The sequence below is a fragment of the Condylura cristata genome, unplaced genomic scaffold, assembly GCF_000260355.1.
Source record: "Condylura cristata isolate star-nosed mole 26May11 unplaced genomic scaffold, ConCri1.0 scaffold00021, whole genome shotgun sequence".
Classification (NCBI taxonomy): domain Eukaryota; kingdom Metazoa; phylum Chordata; class Mammalia; order Eulipotyphla; family Talpidae; genus Condylura; species Condylura cristata.
The window spans coordinates 23,965,197-23,986,397 of record NW_004567122.1 but is presented as its reverse complement, the minus strand read 5'-3'; the positions used below and the strand labels follow the sequence as shown (position 1 = coordinate 23,986,397).

General features: G+C 48.4%; 2 protein-coding genes across 2 annotated transcripts; both read right to left on the bottom strand.

Moving 5' to 3' along the window:
* Positions 1–946: 946 nt before the first annotated feature.
* On the bottom strand, positions 947–8,318 carry IL4 (interleukin 4). Its single transcript, XM_004686706.1, has 4 exons — positions 8,184–8,318; positions 7,866–7,913; positions 3,108–3,233; positions 947–1,042 (listed from the first exon to the last, which is right to left on the bottom strand). Exons 1-4 carry the CDS (start codon positions 8,316–8,318, stop codon positions 947–949), a joined length of 405 nt encoding a protein of 134 aa, XP_004686763.1.
* Positions 8,319–18,676: 10,358 nt separating this feature from the next.
* Positions 18,677–20,662, bottom strand: IL13 (interleukin 13). The gene is made up of 4 exons (XM_004686510.1): positions 20,519–20,662; positions 19,512–19,562; positions 19,114–19,218; positions 18,677–18,781 (listed from the first exon to the last, which is right to left on the bottom strand). Exons 1-4 carry the CDS (start codon positions 20,660–20,662, stop codon positions 18,677–18,679), a joined length of 405 nt encoding a protein of 134 aa, XP_004686567.1.
* Between the last annotated feature and the right edge of the window lie 539 nt (positions 20,663–21,201).

Sequence of the window (21,201 nt, the reverse complement as noted above, 5' to 3'; positions counted from 1 at the left end):
CTCCCCAAAAACTAGTGCCTCTCTTTGCTATGCCTTGACCTCTCATTTGAGCATTACCTTTTTTATTGTCATGTTGATAGCATTTACATTCTGTTCTGTAACCATAATTAAGTCTTCTGGCCCTCCGTGGTGGCACAGCAGGTTGGAGCGCTGCACTGCAAAACTAAGCCAAGCCATGGCTGCTTCTGTGAAGTTTGATCCCCACCCTTGAGGTTACCCACATGGCGCCGCAGACCTCTCCTGTCTTGCCCACTGCTCCCCTCTGCAGTGTACTTCCTCAGTCTGCCCCTTCTGCTTCCCACTCTGTCTCTGGTGAATCTTATCATCACCCCTGCACCTCTGGCCTATACCCATTTCTGTATGCATAAATAACTAAAATCTTTAAAAAAAAAATTAAGTCTGCTGTGCTTTGTTGATTATCTAAGACCGAAGAATCAAGTGATGTTGCCTTATCAGAACTTTAATTATTGTTCACTGCAGAATCACATAGCATGCTAGAATTTTTCTCTCTTACAGACATAATATAACTACCCATGTGTCAGGAAAGAAGAACCTTATAAGCTGCCAAGTGACACCTTTTCAATTCAGAATTATTTCATAGTCAGGGAGACCCATGGAGCCACTCTGCCGGCTCTCATCATTTACATCTGCATGGCCTGGGACTATTTAATCATTTCTTATGTCATGTCCCCAACTAGAGAATGAACTTTCTGAGAAGAAAGCAGTCTTTTCCTTTTTAACTCCCACACTCATTTTAGTCTCAGTAAATTAAATTGGTTTCCCCAAAAGTTGTAAACCACAACTTTCATTTGTCAAGTGAATATAGCCAGTGCTACAAAAGACATGTCATGTTGTCAGATTATACATGGACTTTATTTTAAGATGTGTTATAAATATATAAATATTTTAAAGGCAATAAAAACTCATAAATTAAATTAATTCAGCTTCAGTACTTTGCATATTTCTCTTTCATGATCATCTTTAGCCTTTCCAAGAAGTCTTTCAGTGTACTCTTCTTGGCTTCCTTCACAGGGCAGTTGCTCTACAAAAGAAACATTTCATTAGCTTTCATTGCTGCTAAATGCTTAAGTCTTACTGTCAGTCCTGTCTCCCTAACTGTACACCTGCGCTTGCCTCCTGAACAGTTATGAAATGAGTGCCTCCTGTTCAGTGTTACTGGGAACCTACGTTTGCCTCTAGGCCAGCAGGGTTTGCCTGTTTTTGATGCATACCACTTACGTTCTTAGAAGCGGTTATTCTACCTCCCTTGACTGTCTTCAGAAGTGCTGCAGTCTGGAGAGGTATGTTACAGAAAGTGCTGCTCAGGGGGTGCAAACTGAAGGCAGAGACTCAGACCTGGCCACTGAGTACCGGGACTTTACATGGCTGTCTGGACCACTGAGAGAGCTGTCCATTTGCTCTCTCCCTCACTGAAAAGCAGCACCACAGCTTGGTGGCAGTACAGGTAGGCAGGGCTCCAGCTACCTATGACCAGGCCACTGCTTCAGTGGGAATCTCCACTCTGTCAATTTATTAGTTGCTTTTTTTAGGGCAAGCTACTTCATTTACAAAAGTTTCAGTCTTCTCCTTTGCAAAGAAGGGTCACAGTGCTTAATTCATAAAAGGATTAAAAGGACGCGTGCTGTGTCAGCTCCCTGCCCCAGAACCTTATAAATAAGACAGCAGACTCAACTTGGCACTAGATCGGGTTCACTCTTGCTCTTCCTCTCCTGAACAGTCACTTCTTCTTTCTCTGCTGGATCATTCCCGCTGGCATATCAGCATGCCAAATGCATACCACACCTTAAAAAATGCTTCCTTCCTTCGTACCCACCCTTCAGCTTTTCTATTTCTCTGCAACCTTATAACAAAACACCTCAGAAGAAGTTTCTGTACTCACTGCCCCTTTTCACTGCTCCCTACTTCCCTGTTGAACCCACTCTAGGTTTTTGTTCCCATGCTATCTCTATGCAGCATCACTGGTGACCTCCATCATGGCAAATCCTATGACCATTGTCAGATATTATGGAACTTGACCTTCAGGAGATTATCATTCCCTCACAAGAGTTTCTTCGCTTGCCTTCTGGGAGCCACACACACTTCAGCTTTTTCCTACTTCATTAGCTGATTCTCTCTCCTTGTTCTCTGTGTTAGAGTGCTTCTGGACTCAGTCTTTGAATTTCTTTGTCATTCAGGTCATCACTCTAAATAACATCTTTCTGAGAGCTCATGTCATAAGTCCTACCCTTTCCTCCAAGTTTCAGACTTTTCTAATAATCCTCTTAACATCTTCACCTAGCTCTCCAATAGGCATCTCAAATTTATCTTAGACAAGAACTCTCACGCTTCCATTTAACTTTCAGACCTGCTTTGCTCCAAGTCATCTGTATTTGTAAACAGTGCCAACCAGCCCTTATAGGGGTTCAGGCCATGAATAAGAGGTCCTCTTTTGTTCTTTCCATAACCTCTCACATCTTCTCTGTCAGCAAATCCTTTTGGCTCTATTTTAGCTATATCCTAAATACGACAAACTCTAATCTTCCCACTCTGTTTAATCCACCATGATCTTAAATCTAGATTACTGCAGTAGACACCGCCCCCCCTCATGTAGCCATCTCGCTTCTGTGCTTACTCCTATTCAGTCTGTTTTCCACACTGTAGCCAGAGTAACCATTTTAACTCTCAAAAATCTGATTGTAGTCTCTGTCCTGCCTAAAATCCTATGGGTATCCCATACCATGCCCATGGGAGTTTGAGCTAGTTATGTCTGCTTATTTAACTCAAATAATTTGCTCAGATGTTACCAACTACTATGGCAGCCTGAATCCTGTGTTCTTTTATTATTGTGCTTTTCTTCACAGTGTTTATTAATACCGGACATATCACATGTTTGATTTTTCTAACTACCCCATTAGAACATTCTGTAAGAGTAAGAACTCTTTGCCTCTTTAGTACTTTGTCCCCAGTACCTAGAGCAGCACCCGGTACACAAAGAACCTGAAGGGATCTGTTGAATGAGTGAATGAATAGGTTGAATAGCCAAGAATACTCCTAGGGCACATACAGAGGAGAGTCTGCTGGCATCGGGAGCTAAGCTGGCAGCTTACCATGTTTGCCATGCCGCTGAGGTTCCTTTCGAGTCCTCTTGCATATTTGGGTAAGCACTTGTGGTGTTTGTAGAAGTGCCGAAGCTCGGTTGCGGCCCTGCAGAAGGTTTCCTGCTCAGTTGTGTTCTAGAAAAAGAAATGTCCTGGGTAGCCATGTGCTAGCTCTGTTTTGAACAAGGGAGAGTTTCTCTAAGTTCTTCTTTCCAAGAAAACAAATAGAGAAATAGGCAAGTAGAGAAGGATGCTAACTATGAATTAGGTTTTCAAATTTTCCTGCCGCGTGAATGAGGGCTGCTCGTCACAGCCATAAACGGTAAACAGCCTTCCCCAGTGCCCTGCAAATGCAGCAGCCTTCGCCTTAGAACTTCCCAGCTTATTTAGTGAGTTTTGATGAAATGAAAGCTAAGTCACTCAGTAAGTAAATGGTAGCTTTGAGTGCTGAGCTGTCCACAGCCTCTGCCTGTTTGTTTTCATCATACAAGCTGTTCTTTCAGTGGCCGTTTCCTACATGAGCTCCTCGTCAAATTCTCCCATTTCTATGAGGTTTTAAAATTCAGGTTTCCCTGGAAATCTCTGTTTTTGTTGAATAAGTGAATGCCCAACCTGTAGCCTGAACAGTGCTTTTTCATTCGCACTCTCCATTTAAGCTTTGCCATGAGGGGTAAAAGTATGTGCAGGAGCTCGGGGTCCATTTGGAGGTGGGTGCTGAGATCAAGACTAGGTGCCCAGAGGCTGGCCGGAGGTGTGGGGGAAAAGGGGTGTGAGAGGATGCTGTTAAGTGGTAGCTCCGTGAGGGGTCTGGCCACTAATGGGAAGTTCACAGAACGCTGGCCTTTCTGGCGTGGATATGGCTGCTGGGCTTGCTCTCAAGACAGCTGGGTCTTAGGAAAAGGAGTGCACAAATGGGATAGCAGCTCTTGTTGGGAGCTTGGCAGGGGATTGTGTCTCAGTCTGAATCAGCCTGGTGTGTCCTTTTCATTTGGCACTGAAGAAGAGCGGCATAGGGCCGCGATGTCAGCTGGAGCCTAACCCAGTGCAGACGGGAAAAAAGGCATCTCTCGCCTCTGCCAGGGCATGTGCAGAGTTCCTTGCCACTCAAAGTGTGATCCAGGGAGCAGCAGTGTGGGCCTCACCTGGGAGCCTGCTAGAAATGCAGATTCTCAGGCACCCACCCACTGAATGCACTGTGTGCATTAACAAGCTCTCCAGAGCACTTACATGAGAAGCACTGTCTGTGCAGCTTTTTAGGTTCTCACATACTTTTTCTGATTGTTTACTGTTGTGAGTTTTTGCTTCTGCAAGTATGGCGGTGAGTTACCTAAGTCGATCTGTGCTCTTCTCATTTCTTTGGGGCTAGATTCTAGAAGAGTAGTTCTTGCTTCCAGACCCAGGTACAGGTGCCAGAATTCCAGACTACAAAAGTTCCTCCTACCCCCTATTTGTCTTGATAGCCCAAGGACAGGACCTTTGGGAAAACACGTACTTAGTGAGCGGACCTCCTGGACCCTGATTGTAGCTGGGAATGTAATGTCCGCACCAGCATCTCTGGGCTTCCGGAGTTGTGAAACCTCCCATAAATCACCACAGCTTCCTGGCGTTTGTGAGTGAGGAGGGGCGGAAAGGCCAAGGCAGACCCTAGCTGTAGAGTGCAGATGCCCGCAGTGTAGGTGCCGGAACAGCGAGGGTCTCACAAGGTCCGAGGGAGACAACCCGATGAGCCTCTGAAACTGGCTTGGGTCCTAGAAATTAAATCACCTTAGTTTTAAGAATATGGCTGTGTAATACAGGTGGGAAAAAACCCTGTATTACAGATAAAGATATTTTTCAAAGGACTTTCGAAAGGTAATTAGGATAAAGTAGGAATTGAAAAGAGTATGAGTCAAACAGAAAACCCCAGAAAGCTAGTTCTTAAGGCAGCTTTAATGGAAAGCCTTAAAGCTCGAATTCCAGCTGTGTTGCAGTGACAAGATGACACCTTACACGACCACGCTCATCTGCTGTTCAGTTGTCACTGCCTGTACGTGTCCGGTAGCCTTCGGTGGGCACACTGTGACTGCCTGGAGACCCTGAAGCTCAGAACTGCTCAGACCAGAGGAGGGGTCTAGGTCCTGGCCTCACTGTTCCGGCTTCTACACTGTGGGCATCTGCACCCTACAGCTAGGGTCTGCCTTGGCCTTTCCGCCCCTCCTCACTCACAAACGCCAGGAAGCTGTGGTGATTTATGGGAGGTTTCACAACTCCTAGATGCTGGTGCGGCCATTACATTCTCAGCTATAATCAGAGTCCAGGAGGGCTCATGGTCAGAACTAAGTACGTGTTTTCCCAAAGGTCCTGCTCTTGGACTGTCAAGACCACTACGGGGTAGGAGCAGCTTCTGTAAGTCTTCCCCTCTTAACAGAGTCAGCAATGGCTGTGATTTCATAGGTAGCAGTGATTCTGTTAAGTGCTGGCCTGGTTCTTGATGAGCTTCATTTAGGGCTGTAAAAATCCAGTCTCGCTTGTGTTGTATTCATTTAGTCAGCCATTGCTATATGTGATAAATCCTTTACTTTTCACTTAAGGAAATGTGAGGGTTCGTATAGAACACTCTCAAAATATACGTGCTTGATCTCCTTGGTAAGTAGGGAGTACCTCCAGTTCTGGAGAAATCCTTCATAGGCCAGCCAGCTTGTTTGCTTTCTATTTTGCTCTACCTAAGACTACCTTGATTTGATAGAAGCCGGGGTCTGCATTGCCAGTCTAGGTGTTTAGAGTCGCGAGAAACTGCCAAACGCGGATGCTACCCAACTTGTAGGTACTAGAACTCTTGCTCGTGAAAAGAAATAAAATCAATATACTGGATTTTGGAAAGATGTTCTTTGGGAATACAAAGAAGAATCTTTTCCTCTCACACACACCATGATTGTGGGTTTTGAAAATAGCATCCTCTCCTTCTTCTGAAGTGTTTTGATGCATAATTAAGCAGTGTTGAGTCTTTGAAGAAGAAAAAGATTGCAAAAATTACTTTGTTAATCTAGGCAGAATAGAAGCAGCTGAGGAAATGCATACCAGGTTATTCAGAGTAAGCAAGGCAGCAGAGACTTACTATCTGTGTGTTGAGAGAGGCATGTCAGAGCCGAGTGAGGAGGAAACAGGAGGAAAGCATGGCCTTACGTGCTCCTCAGTGCCGGCAAGGGGTGATTGGGTCTGAACTTGGAGTCATGGAAGGTTTGATCATTTCCAACCTCTGTTCCTTCCTTCTTAGAATTCTGCAGCTATTTTTTTTTTTTTACCATGATTGAGTTATATCATCTTACCATAACACTTTCCATGAACTCAAGAGTTGGATTCCAACCAACTTTCAAAACCACTTTTGTGTCTTTTGAGGTGAAAACTGAGGCACAAAGAGGTAAGGAGGCCAAAGGCCATCTGGCTAGTTAGTGGCAGACCTGGGACAAAAGCCACAGGCTGTCTCACTTCTAGATCCTCGGAATTTCCTCTTGAGGCCTTCCTTGGGTTTTAGGAGAACCCAGAGCACAACCCAGTGGATTCTTGGATATTTTGTGTACATAAATTTTATGCAATGCAAATATATGCATATACACGTTAATGTTTGTTTATATGTAAACACACACGTAAAATATCCCTTCCAACCTGTTGATGGATAGTCTGATATGGAATGAGATTTTAGAGAACAAAATTAAATTATACAATTATACACTTAATATTTTATATTTAATTATATTGCAATAATGTATTTCATTGTATAGATAACTCTTGGAATAATCTAATGAGATGAGAGAGACCTAATAAAAGCTTGAAGAACAGTTTTCTTCATGAAGCAGGACATGCCTATTCTATAGCCTGGGGGCTGATAATGGCCCAGCCTAACCCACAGGGCTTTATCCTGGCCAAGTTACCCCCTCTATTACACATGGAAAGCAGGTGGTTAGGAGACCACTGGTAAGTTGAAGCTTTGGGTTTTTCATTCTCAGTTGTGTGTTTCCATGAAAACAGGAACTGATGTGCACAAAGCTATTGATACGGCTATAGTCATGTGTTTGTCAGAGAAAATGCACTATCAGCTGTCAAATCTATCTCCTCCCACTACAGTGATGGGGGGAGGGTGGGGGGCAGAGCGAGGAGGCACAGCAGGTGGAAAGCCAAGATGCCCTAGCAGCCAGAAGCAGGGATGTGTTGGACCCCACCTGCAGGATGATTCCAGCCCAGACTAGAGGGTAGTTGGCAGGACAGAGCAAGCTAAGGGTCTTTGGACAGTCGTGCCCAGAGCCCGTGGCTGTTAAGTGATAAGACTGCGAAAGAGGAGAGGCTCCAGTGATACCTTTTCTGTTGCCATAGGAAGTCTCTTAGACAAAATGAAAGCTCCCTTGTAATCTCAATATCTGTTTTTGTGAGAGTATTTGGTTTTTCAGAAATGTATAGGCCAGAAAATTGTCTCCTTTAATAGGCATGTATTAAGTGCCTGCTATATCCAGGGACTAGGCAATGGTGTGTGAAATCCTAGCATTTTTCCTTGAGCAGAATCTGAATTACGATTACAAAATCCTAGCTTTCTTTTATGCTTCTTATAAAGCAAGTGAAATCAGAAACTTCAAAACATGGTTAAGAGTAAAGACCATAGTCCTTGTTTTTGAAATCATTGAACAACTTAATTTTTTTAATTAAAAAAAAGTTTAAAGTGTTTTGTTCAGACAGATGTGGGTGGCTCTCCTCTCCCAGTTTACCCATCTGCCAAAGTACATCTGGAGCGGTTCTTACCTTTGAGGCGGCAAAGACATCTGCTATAGCCAGCTCCATGCACGCATCCTTGACCCAGGCAGGAACAAGAAAGCAAAACCAGAGTTACCTCTATTGTACAGAGTAATCCTCGCTCAGCTGCTCTCACAACCTCAAATTGAGAAAACTTCCTATAATCCCTCAGAAAACAAAAACACCAAGAGGAATGATTCTGTTCTGCTCCCCTCCTGCCAGCCAGTCACCAGCTACAAGTTCTAGAAGCTGTTAGGTTCTTCTCATAACCTAAAGCTTACCTCCGGCGTCATCATCTGGAGAGATAGTGCCAGATAGCTTACTCACCTTTCTCTCTGTGAGGTTGTTCAGCGTTTTGATAATCTCTCGTAGGGTAAGATCGAGTTTGTTTCCGAGGACGAAATTGCTGGTACATGCTAATAAACAGACCAGAGTTGGAATCAGTTGGGCAGTGAGACCCATTAATAGATTTCTGATCGCAGGGACAATGTGAGGCAATTAGTTTACCAAGAGGAGCCAACAATGCAATACTGACAAAGATATCTCTATATATAGATTTAAAATTGCTGAAACTGAGGGAAAATGAGTTTACATTGGAAATTTTCGATGAAGCAGGTTGTCGGTCTTAGGGGCCAATCAGCACCTCTTCCAGGAGAAAAAAAGGCCTCACAGAAACAGGTAAATGTTCCTGTGAAATCAGACCAATAGGAAAATGAAACCTTTTTTTTTAAATTAACTACAAAGTATCAGTGTAGGAAATTACACCATAATTTGCTCTTTAGATTAATCTTATCAGCTTGGGGTTACTGCTTGCTTTTTGGTTTGCGTAGATGAGGCCACAGGTGTCCGAATTTGATTTAGTGCAATCCTCCTGAGGAAAGATAGAGTAATAGCAAGAAAGTTTGACTTGAATAGTGTTTCAACCTGGCTTCTTCCAAATAGGGGTGGCAACTTGGAAACCCTCCTTTTGTAGAAAGCTGATCTGGGATTCTTTCTCTAGGTAGAAGGAAAGTAGTAGGCATGGGCTCTCTCTTACCTGAACACTCAGGCATGCCATTTTTGCAGTTTTAACACCAGTTGAAATTTAATTTGGATCCCAGCAGGTTTAATACAAGGAAGCCCTAGGTAATATCCTAAGCTACGTTTGAAACATATCTCAAGTTTTCTTTTTGGAAAGAGAATTAATGTGTGTCTCAGTTTATGGGAAGAAAACCTCAACCTTACTGATTTACAGATCAGATGTCTCTGTCTGCCCAAAACCACCTACCTTTCTGTCCTAGCCTTATTCCTCTGGAATAAGGGCAGGTGAGGTACGGATTCTTATGCCCAGTGTGGGAAGGCTCCCTGAGCCTCTCTTTCCCTTTCCTCTCCACTACCCTTCTCTTGGCGTCTGATATTCCTTTTCTGGAAGTTTACATAGAAAATATCATAGGTTCTTTCTGCATTTGGTGTGTTCTTACAGTGCCTTGTGCTACTGTTCCAAGAGGTAGGAACTTTGATCATTCCTGGGATCCTTCCACTGGGATTGTATGGATTTGCCAAACTGAATGTGGTAACTTTGGAGACTAGCTACTTAGGATTGGGCAAAATTTCACAGGTTAAAGGCACAGCCCCCATGACAGTGTCTTCACTTCAGACACCAGCTGCAAATTCAGGGTTCTCCAGTTCACCCTCACCTTTGGCTATAACCTCATGTAACTAGAGTGACTCATGGAACTCAGGACAGCTCACTATACACAGAGTAGAGTGCCTTCTGCTACTGCATTACAGCAGCAGGATACCAGTGGGACCCAGCCAGAGAAGAGACATGACAGGTAAGGTCAGGGAGCTGCCTTCTCGTGGATTCAGAACATGCTACCTCCTAGCACTCAGTGTATGCCAGCACACAGCATGTGGCCAACCACGCAGCTCACGTGAGCCTCTGTGTCCAGTTTTACTGGCGTGTCATTCCCTAGGCATGGCTGAGTGCATCATTCACCGCTCCAATGAACTCACCCCCAGCTCTCTCCCTGGAGTTTGTTACTGTAGCACAGTTGTTTACTGTTTTGGCCAACTCCCCTTCCTACCACCTTATTAGCATAAACTCAGGCTTACCATTAATAACAAAGATTTTCCCAATTACTTGGGAATTCACAAGGAGTTAGGGGCAACCTCAGAACAGATGACAAAGACCAGCCAAGTTCTTTATTTCAGAGAAGTTTCCTCTTAAGAGCTGGGACAAAGGCCAGATCTATTTTAAAAAAATGGTTCTCGTTTTTTAATCCCAGTTTTGGGGTATAACTGAATAGTATTTAAGGTGCATAGAATCATGATTTGACATGTGTATGTTGTGAAATGTTTACCATAATAAGTTTAGTTAATAGCTACCATCTCTCATAGGTCCAACAAAAGTGAAAAGAAAAAGTATCTTCTTCCTTGTGATCAGAACTTGTGGGATTTACTCTCTTGACATGTTTCAGATCTACCATAGCCAGTGTTAGTGACAGACATGTTGTCCCTTGCCTCCTTAGTACTTAGATCTGGAAGTGTTTACTTTCTGACCACCTTTAACCAGTTCCCCCTCCTCTTCGCGCCTGCTTTTGGTAAGCACAATTCTGATCTATTTTCCTACAGGTTTGGTTTGTTTTGTGTTTTTTTATTCTACCTATTGTGAGACCATATTTTCTATTTGTATTTCTCTGACTTATTTCACTTAGTGTGATGCCTCAAGGACACACTATGTTATTGCAAATGGCAGAATTTCATCATTTGTAGTAGCTGCATAATAATCCCTTTGTAAGTACATTACTCTTTTCTCTTCATTTGTTAATAGACACTTAGGTTGTCTCCATATTTTGCTATCCTAAATAATGCTGCTGTGACTATAGCAAGCAGATATCTCCTTCACGTACTGTTTCCATTTCCTTTGGATAAATGCCAGGAGGGAATTGCTATATTGTATGGTAGTTCTTTTTTAAAATTTTCCCACAGTGGCTATATCAATTTACAAACTCACCAGTAGTGTAGAAGGCTTCCCTTTTCTCTAAATCCTCACCAGCCTTGGTTTGTTTTCTCCTTTTTCTCTTGATGCAAGCCATTCTGCTGGGTGTGAGAGGTGCTATCTCATTGTGGTTTTGGTTTACATTTTCCCTGTTAGTGATGTTGAGCACCTTCTTATGCATCTGTTGGCTGTTCAGATCTTTGGGAAAATCTTCAGGTTCTTTACCCATTTTTAAAAATTAGCTTTTCTGGAAAAAAATTAGCTTTTTTTTTTGCTAGGGAAAGTTAATTCTTCAGTACACATGGGAGGGCTCAGGCAGTTCCTTGATACGTGGAGCCTTCATGTCCAGATTCACCATTATGTAGAGTAAAATGGTGCATACTCCTTTCTTGAGAAAGGTTCCCATTGATATAGGAATGAACTTGAGAATACAGACACTGGAGAAAAGTCTGGGGCACAGAGCACACCTCTCAGAGCCTTGGGGTTTGAGGGGGAAGTGGAGAGGAGGGGGAGTCCGCAGGGTCCTGGGAAGTGTGAGAGACAATAGAAGTCCTCTGCATTTCAGTACTTGTTTTGTAAGAGTCCCCCAAGGGCCAGACTCTGTGTAGGAGGGGTCCCGGGGCAAAGGTGAGAGTCAGAAAAGGAATATAGGAGCCATATCTCACAAGCAGAACACAGCTTCTTCATTATTTTGCTTCAGTGGTTGGGTGAGACCAGGAATGAAAACGTAAATGTCCCAGAGCATCAGAGAGTGACCAGGGGTGCCTTCAAAGGGTAGAAGGAGAAAATGGCCATCCATCTGCAGTGTGGCGTCATGGCAGGTGTCACGTGGCAAACCTGGCCAAGGTCTGGGAGGTGGGGGCCTGTACCTTCACACACACACTGCCCCCACCTGAGGAGGAGCCTCTCCCAGGCTGCGGTAGTGACTGTGAGGCAGACAGGGTGGGCGCGCTGCTGGATTCTCACTGCACCGATCACAGACCCACTTGCCCTTGACCCTGTGAAGCGCCGACAGCACCGGGCCCTGCTTTTCTTTCTGACCTAGGAGTGTAGCTGTTTTGAGTGCTGGGCTTTAGAGTTAGCAGCTTGCCCCTTGTCCACTGTGTGACCATGGGCAGTTCACTGTTGGGGGCAAGAATGGTACTGCCCTGGGGGACATGGAAGAGGGGAACAAGAAATGCCTGTGGCACTCTCATGACAATGGAGGAGAGGAAGGAGGCTCTGAGTGGGAAGAAGCCTGGCCTCAGGGGCAGGCAGAGAAGGCCAGAAGCCCAGGTGCTAGATTTAGGGCTGGGGTACAATCATAGCATCACTGTGACTTTGGGGGGCTGGCAGTTGGGCCAGGGGCTAGAGGAACTTGTAAAATGGAAACTGGTGTTGGCTGGGGTGCTTCCGTAAGGCCTGTCATTGTCTAAGTGGGGCACCCTCGAGCTCCCGCTTCCCAGCTCATTAATGGCAGCTCCACGCAGCAAGACATTCACATACCTCTGTACAGCCTCTCATGCTTCACATCCAGTCCTGCTCCAAAACCTTTGCCCAGAATTAGTGATCTTGAACTGCAGCAGGGAGCAGGTGGGGCAGAGACAAACACTCGGCTGTGAGTGGCTAATTGTGGAAGTAGCAGGATGGGTACCCAGGAGTTACTTTTGTCCATATGCTTGAAATTTCTCATAATCAAAGATTTTTGGAGCTCACATGGCTATATACTGTCAGCAGTTGTGCACTGTGTAATACACATATACGTGTATTTATGATCTCTAGGTCATAAGTAATGTTAGTGAGGATGACGTACTCTGTAGCTCACACATACACATTTGTCCGGAATCTAACCACACCCCCACCTCCGCTGCGGGGTGCACCGACATTTCCAACCTGGGGTCCCTCAGGAACCTCCTGTCGAGCCCACCCCACTCCCACCCTTGTCCCCATGGTCTGTTCAGCGAGTGCATACGTGACCCACTAGCCCGACGGTGGGGCTCCGTTTGCAGCTCCTGCTAGGCGCTGCCCCTCGGGGTGCTTTCAGCTCACGCGTGCTCAGGAGGCTGTCCCCTCTCCTGGCTGCTTTCCTCTTGACAAGGAAGGTTTTCTCCCGCCTCCCTTCACCCAGACTTCGCCCCACACTGTGGCCTCGCAGGCCCTGCTGCCGCCTCGCCCTCCTTTGTACTCCCCACCCGCACACTCTGTCCCCCCACCAGAGGTGGCCCGCTTTTGTTCACCCAGCACCTGCTGCTGGATCCCTAGCACCTAAACAGTGTCCAGCACCTCGTCGAGGCCCCAGTAGGTACTTGTTGAAGGAATGGGCTCCATCACACAGAGAGGGACAGGTGAGGCTTGGCCTAAGTAACAGGGCGGCAAGTCGGGCACAGCTGGGTCTGGAAGGCAGGGCTGTTGGCTCCCCGAAGGCCTCGCGCCTGGCACAAGGCACACGGAATACTCAGCACAGATCCTTGGAGGACTCTGGCACAGGGCCACAGAGAGCTGAGGCAGGCAGCCCTGTGGCTGGGCTTTGCTGAGCAAATACGGAAGCAGCCCCCTAGGCTGGCTGTTTGTCTTTTCTTTGAGAAGTAGGTAGAAGAGAGGGAGGGAGGCAGCAGAGAGTGCACAGGATCTCTCTGTCCTCAGAGTGTCATTCCTGGCTGGAGCTGGACTGAGTGACCCATCCTTCCCCCCTGGCCCCCTCTGCAGCCCCAGCCTGGCGGGCTTGGGCGGGGTGCAGAAGCCCACAAGGCAGCAATGTAAAGCCTTCCTGTAGGGGGGCCAAAGGCTCTGATTGGCCCAAGATGGGCAGCCCGTGGAGGAGGAATGCCACGTCTCCTGTGTGTGCCCACCGCCTCTTCTGAGACCGCCTCTCCCCGATAGAGGTGGACTGAGGTAATTTACGCCCCTGGCACTCCTGTGCCTTCCTGCACGTTTTTTTTTTTTTTAAAGATTTATTTATTTATGCATACAGAACTGGGGTACAGGTCAGAGGTGCAGGGGCAGCGAGAGGCTTCACCAGAGACAGCGTGGGGAGTAGAACAGGCAGATCGACAAAGTACACTGCTGAGGGGAGCAGCGGGCTGGTCAGGAGAGGTCTGCGGTGCCATGTCGTCACCTCCAGGGCAGGCGGGGATCAAACTCATGCGGAAGCGGCTTTAGATTCTCAGTGCTGTGCTTTAACCCGCTGCGCCACCAGGGAGGGCCTTTCCTGCACGTTTTAATCAGGGTCCCCATGGATCGGACATCAGTTTTTTTCCTTTTTATAAAATGTCTTTTTCTCCCAGAGGGAAGTGAATGTCCGATCATTATAAGCAGTGTGGGAAAACAGATTAAATAAGAGAGATTGCTTTTCTAATAGTGAGTGCTGAGACTACTCCTGACCCTGAGCATGAGAATAGCAGGGCTCAGGGCTGGGGTCTGTAGTGCTGCCACTGCTGGCGGGGGCTTCCCACCCCCTCAGGTTTCAGGAATGAGTGCTGGGAATGAGTGTCCAATTGACGATGTTACTAAAATTAATTTTGGCATCTGCGTCACTGGTGACCACACTGCAGCATCTGCCCAGGCAGTGCCCTGGCCGGGGGCGTTTCTAAATGACACTTTGAGACACTCACTTTCCAGAAGAGGAGGCAGTGTGGAGGGGAAGGGAGAGAGCTCAACAGAAAGTGAGGTTGTAAGTAGAAAATTGCTTCTGGGGCCCTCCCTTACTGCTGAGAAATCAGTTGATCTGGGAAAGTTTGTTGCAAATCATTTGCTGTGTTGCTTTTGGGTGGAGCCAAATGGAGATGATGAGACTTGATGACTTTTATTTTTCAGAGTAGAGGTGGGCAGTGTGTGTGGGAAGGGTGACTTGGACACAGCCAGCAGCTCTGCCACCGGGCAGATCTCTAGAAAGACTGGCCAATAGCTGGCCAGCTCTTCCATGCCAGCCACCACCTCTGCAGCTTCTGCAGCACAGTCAGCCTGACACTCTCCCGCCAGGCCTCCCCAGAAGGGAGCCCGCCCCCGGGAGGAGAGGTTTTTGAGTTTGCTCAAATTGACCAACTGAGATAATTGGCAGGTGCCCCTTTCCTGTTGATCATAACGAAAAGTGATAAGCTGTTGGACCCGATAAAGCCCAACCTCATGGCTGCCTGGCCATGAGGAAATAAGATGCAGGCCTTGTCCTCTGGGGCCCAGCTTCTTCTTGTCCAGTGCAGTTCAGAGGTTTGGCCTTAGAGAAACCCCTGAAGTGACTTGGATTGTTTTCTGATTTCTCATCTGAGCAGCAGACAGAAGTGTTTGATGCCGAGCTCACCGGAAACTTATGTGTGTCTCACTTCTCACTTGAGCCCCAGTCCCTCTTCCAGTGAAACGTCCCAGGCCTGGGGTTCCCAGGGTGCCAGGGGGCTCCCCATCCTGGGCCTCATGACCAGCGTCTCCCTCCCACTCAGTGAGCACTATCTCTTCCCAAATCTCCTTTCTGTGCATCGCTCAGGGTGTACCTTGTGCATGAAAAAACTGAGGCCACATGTTTAGAGAAAACTCTAACATCTGCTGGGTCAGTCCCCAGGTTGTGCTGTCCCCGGTCAGAGTAACCGGCACATACATTTTCTCTTCTTTCTCTGTTGTTCCTGGTGGGGCCTGCCTGCCTGTCGTCACCAGCGGAGACTCGTTCTGTGACTCGGTGAGGTGGCCCTCATCCCCGAAGGTCCCTAGTTCCCTCAGGCTCAACACACTGCCATGGCAATAGGTCCTCTGAAACAGTCCCAGAGGCCCAGGCCTGGAGCAACACTGGCTGAGGATGTGGCTCACTGGGGACCTCTAGTGGTGGCGCTTGGGCAGGCCTGTGGGCCCCGGGTGCCCAGCAGTAGGACCCTTCCGAAAGTTTGGATTGGAATACCTCCTTGGGGGCCCTCAGGGGCCCTCCCTCTCCAATGCTTTAGTTCTCGTTTTTGTTCTGAGGAATGCCACATGGAATTCCACTCAAAGATACTTGATCATCTTGTTTACCAGAAAGGACAAGGGTCAGAGGTGATGAATTGTTTCTGGAATTTCTGGGTGGGAAGGGCTAGTAGGAGATGTTTCCTCACACATTCAGCCTGGAATCCTTTAGCCTTCCAAAGTATGCTATCCTTCTCTGGACCCTCCTTTACTTAGGGCTTCTCTGTGGTGCTCAGCCTTGAAGGAATTGGTGTTCGGGTCATCACTGGCTCAGAGGGCAGCGGCAGTGCAGCCACAGGTTGCACTCAGCAGGTTCTCAGGCCCCTGAGGCCATAGAGACAGTTCAGTCTCTCTGCTCTGGGTATCCCAAGGGACATACAGCGCTGGTGGCTGTTCCTGTACTTTCCTGCTCCAGGTTGCGCTTCCCTGACTTTCTGTGCTGTCTTTTTCTAAAAACAAGATTTATTTATTTATGCATACAAGAGCAGGGGCACAGGCCAGAGGTGTAGGGGTGAGAGGAGTCACCAGAGACAGAGTGGGGAGTTGAACAGGCAGATCTACTGAAATACACTGCTGAGGGGAGCAGCGGGCGAGACTGGGGAGTTCTGCTGTGCCCTATGGGTCACCTCCCTGGCTGGGGATCGGACGTGTGCTGCAGTGGCTGCGGATAGCTTCGTAGCTGTGCTTTAACCTCTTGAGCCACCAGGGAGGTTCCTGTGCTCCCTGTCTTGACTTCTTTCCTCACCTCAACTTGGGTACAAGTGAGAAAATCACTATTTTATTGTTGCATAGAACTGAGGTACAGGCCATAGGTGCAGGGGTTGAGGGGACTCACCAGAGACAAAGCAGGGCGCAGAACAGGCAGATTTATTTAGCAGTGAAACACACTGCTTCCGGGAGCAGCAGGCAAGAGAGGAGAGGTCTGCTGCACCGTATGTGGGTCAGCTTCTTGGCCAGGGATGGAGCTCCGGCTGTAGCTGTGGTAGTGCTGAGACTTAACCCCTGACCACCAGGGAGGCCCTCCACTCAGTTTGAGAGTGGTTCCTGGAGAAGTTGTCATGGCCATTGCTCTCTGGACAGCTCCTGCATGGCCTCTGTTAGCTCAAGTCATGTACAGTGTAAGCTCTCATTGCTCCTGGGTTACTAGCTCCTCTGACTTTTTGCACGGTTATAGGTGTTCCCACAGGGTCTGGGCTCCCCAGGGAGCAAACCTGTTTGCATTCAGTGTTTTGAGACTGATTTCTGAGCTCTGCCGCTTACTGTGCAAAGCATTCTGTACTTTTGGGCAGCCCTCTGCTCCAGATACTTCCCGGAGACTCTTGATGGAAACCGCTGCTGACAGACGACCACTGACCATGACTTGCTGCTCCCAGTGCTCCAGGTGACCCTGGCCTGGGCTCAGGAGAAGGCAGGACCCGCTCAGAGTAGCAGTTTGGCCAGGACCTGAGACCTTGCTTCTCCACTCTAGTCCTTCCACAGTCGAGGGGCCGCCGGTCAGGTGGCGTGCCTTTGTTCACAGAGTAAGTGACTGGGTTCTCCAGTGATGAGAGGAGAAATTACATGGGCTGTTGCTATAAAGTAGGGAACTCCCAGTGTAGAGAGGTCCCAAACAGGTTGGTGACAGTACTATAAAAGTGAGTGTCAGCCAGATGACACTTGGGTTAAAGGAAGCAGGGTGGTGTTTGGACCTTGGAGTCACAGTGGGCCTGGGGTCAAGTATTGGCTTTGTTCCTTACCCAGCTGTGTGTCCTTGAACCGGGCACCAGCCCTCTCTGCCTCTGCAGATGTGAAGGACACACTAGAGGATCTGTGGGTGGTACCAGACATAGGCTGGCCACCCTGAGAGCTGTAACTGTGAGGTGACTTGGGATAACTGCCTGCCCTACGGGCCCTCCTTGACCCCTGGCATCCTGGCCCAAGCTTCCTCCCCTTCCCTGTGGGCAGCAGGTGGGGAAACTTCCTCCAAGCAGGTCCCCAGCCCTAAGGGTTTGTTTACTTTCAGCTCAGATATAGTCCCTCTGCTCCATCCCAGTCTCCTCCTCCAACTGGCCTGCCTTCTGAAGAACTCCTTGAGGGTCCCAAGAACACAAGTCATCGCCCCCAAAGACCAAAGTAAAAGGCAGACATGTCAGGTTTCTTTTGTCATCTTTATTTCTGGCTTCCAGTTGACATAGTGAAACAACTTATCAATGATCCCCCCCCCCCCACATATACACCATAGGCATTGTTCTAGGCTGCTTTTTTATATATTAACTCTTTAATAACATATTTAAATACAAGCAAAAACAATAAATTACTCCTTGGTTCTGGGATGACTGCTGGCTGACAATAGGAATAACTATTCTGGGTCACTCCAGCCTCGGGTGAGGTCCAGCAGTCCCAGGGTCCAGTGAGGTAGCAGAAATTTGTGTACAGTACATCATCCCAGGGACTTCTCCTTTAGGGCTGAAGTCCCAAGTCCCTGGGCCTGTAGCTCCAAGACTTGGCAGCCACAGTCCCTTCCTATTCCTGGTACAGACAAACACTTGCTTAAATAACACACAGTAATAAATAAGGCTGGGAGAATATGGCCAAGCTGCTCTTTGCCTTACACTCTCAGTGTAAGCCATCTCTCTCCTACTGCTTGTCTGCGTGGCACCGCTGTGATGCTTCAGTTGGTTATGGGTGGTGGTAAGCTGTGGGGAGCAATGTGCATCCTGCGCCAAACTTGGGTGCAGAGAGCACAGGCCCAGTTCTTGGGCGCCAAGGCAAGGGCAGCTGGGGTCAGCTGGGGTGAAAGCACGCACGCAGCACAGGCTAGGGTCTAAGCTAAGGAAATCCCACCCCCACTCCACCCCTCCTCCCTGCCTCCCCAAGAAATTTCTGACATCTGAAAGAAAGTGAATCCGCAATTGAAATAATCATGTTCTCCCTCTTCAAATAAGGTCCAGCTTTTTCCACGCTAATTTCGATCATACCGGAAAATTTTCTGTAAATGCTTAAGCAGGTCCTTTAAAAACTGAATCACTTCAATTTTGGTGTCTCGGACAAGCGCACTGGCGCCACGCTGTGGGACGGAGAGACCAGATGTTAGTGGGACACCTGAGCGAGCCCAGCTAGTCCCGGCCAGGGGGCTTCCAGAGACCATCTCATCCAATCCTCAGCCCACCCCCGGGAGGTGGGTACCGTAATTACCCACATTTTACAGATGGAGGAACTGAAGCTCAGGTAGGAGCTCGTGGCCCTCATGCACAGGTCTTGTCCCTGCGCCTCAGTGGACCCAGCCCTGGGTGAACTTCCACCTCGGACGCTCGCTCGGCATGCTCCACTGGAGCTCCCAGGGTGAGCCCAGGACTGGCAAGAGTGGTACTGGTGGGTGTTGGGGGCAGGGGTCCTTACACTGTCTTCAGGGTCAGGGCAGAATGTGTGCAGCATCCTCTGGGTCTTTCGGATGGCACTGCAGTTGGAGACATTCTTCAGGGATTCCAGGGCTGCGCAGAAGTGCTGGGGGGAACCGCCACTGACATGAGGCCCTGCTGGGTGCCCCCCACCTCCGGCCAAGTGGCTTGGGTACCCCTTCAGGAGGAGGGTAGCTGAGAGGTCTGGGGGAAGTGACTGGGAGGTGTGGGCGGGGCTCAGACTATGAGAGGAAAGGAGGGCTCTTAGGGTTTGCTTGAGTCCCCCCTCCCCCCCACGCAGTGTGAGGACCATGTCCCTGGACCACGGCTGCCTCAGGCACCTCCCTCCCTGACTGCCTCAGGCACCTCCCTCCCTGTGTCCCAAGTGCTCCTTACCACATCCTCTGTCAGGTTGACGCTCCACACCATGCTGCCATTGCAGAGGGTTACCTGAGGGGGCGAAAAGACAGTGAGCAGAGTGCTCTCAAGGATCCAGGTCTGCCCCCAGCTAGTCTCCACGGGGATCAGGCTGCGGTCGTGTTGTCCATGGAATCAGAGCTGAGAGAAAAATGGTAAGGGGCAAGTCTTGCGTGACGTTCTCCCTAGGCAGGTGGGGGCTGAAAATACCAGGCTGGTTAATAGGGGGCTTTCGGGGTGGGGATGGGCCAGGACAGGGTCAGGTGAGAGGGGGTGATCCGGCCAGTCGGACAGGAGGCACTGGGAATCTGGTGAGTAAATAGCTTCCTTCTGAATTGGGGGACACTGCAGTTCAGTGTGAGCACTCTGATGTGGTCAGGACTGCTTTGAATCTGGCTTGTCAGTCAGGCTCACTGCAGGCTAAGGCCTGTGTAGTGGGGTTAGCGTACCTGCTGCCTGAGGTGCTTGGCAGCAGTGAGTGGGGGATGTAGTCACCTTGCCTCAGGCCTACCTAGCACATAATCTGTGCTCAGAAAGTGAGTCATCACCAGTGAGACGAGGAGCTGGCTTCTCTAATGAGCCCATCCACGAGAATGGGATTAACTATGGTGCTGTAAATCATGAGCCCGTTATTGCACTCAAGTCCATTTGGCAAGTGCCAAATGGTTCTGGGATGCCGCTGGCCTTCTTGCTTCCCTCTGGGCAGGAGCAGCGGAGGAAGAGCTGGCTTTGCAGGCAGGGCTGGGCATGGAGCAGGTGTTTCCCAGGTGGCTCTGCCAGCTTTCCTTGTGGTCATCCATAGTGGTGCACCTCCCTGCCTGACTCCCGTCTCCCTCATGGTCTGGTCCGTCCCCTGGCCTGGGGCTTCTTCACCACAGGCGTCTTAGAGCCAGATCCGGCCTTTGTGGCCCAGGCCTTGAAGCGTCCCCAGGCCGAGAGCCACCTACCCTGGCACTCTCGCAGCCAGGACGCTGGCCGGCGGCACTCACCTGTTTTTGGGTGATGTTGTTGAGCTCCCTAATGAGTTCCTTCAGGTGATCATTCTTGGTAGTCTTGGAGGAAGGCACAGAGGCTGGGGAGGTGAGGTCACCAAGGCAGGTGAGAGCAATGACCACAGTCAACCCGAGCGCCATGGAGCCTGCCGCGAAAGTCAGCTACTTGTCTGCTGAAGTAGGTTGACCTCAGCTGAGTGGCTTGTGACCTTGGCAGCTTGTGCCAATTTTATAGGCCGCTGTCATAAAACTCTATCAAGAAATCTAACCACATTACTAGTCATCATATCTAAATGGAAAGTCCAGCAAATCGCACAGGCAGGATGCTTTCTGATTGCCTGCCTGCCTCCTGGATGCACACTTCCTTACTTCAAGTGCTGGCAGACCACCAGATGTGGGGATTTGGAAGTTTTATTTTCTTAATGAACTGGTCTCTCATATTAGCAAGTAATATTTGCTTTGCATACAAAATTCACTCAGGGTAAAAGAAGAGTGAAATTCTTAATCTGGCCTATACAATTTGGGGAGGGGCACAAAAACTCAGCTTCCCAGGCTTAAATACAGTTAGACTTAGGGTTTGTTTTTTTTTTTTTAAGAGACTTATTTATTTATTCGTACAGAACTGGCGTACAGGCCAGAGATGCAGAGGGTGAGAGGATTCACCAGAGACAGAGTGGGGA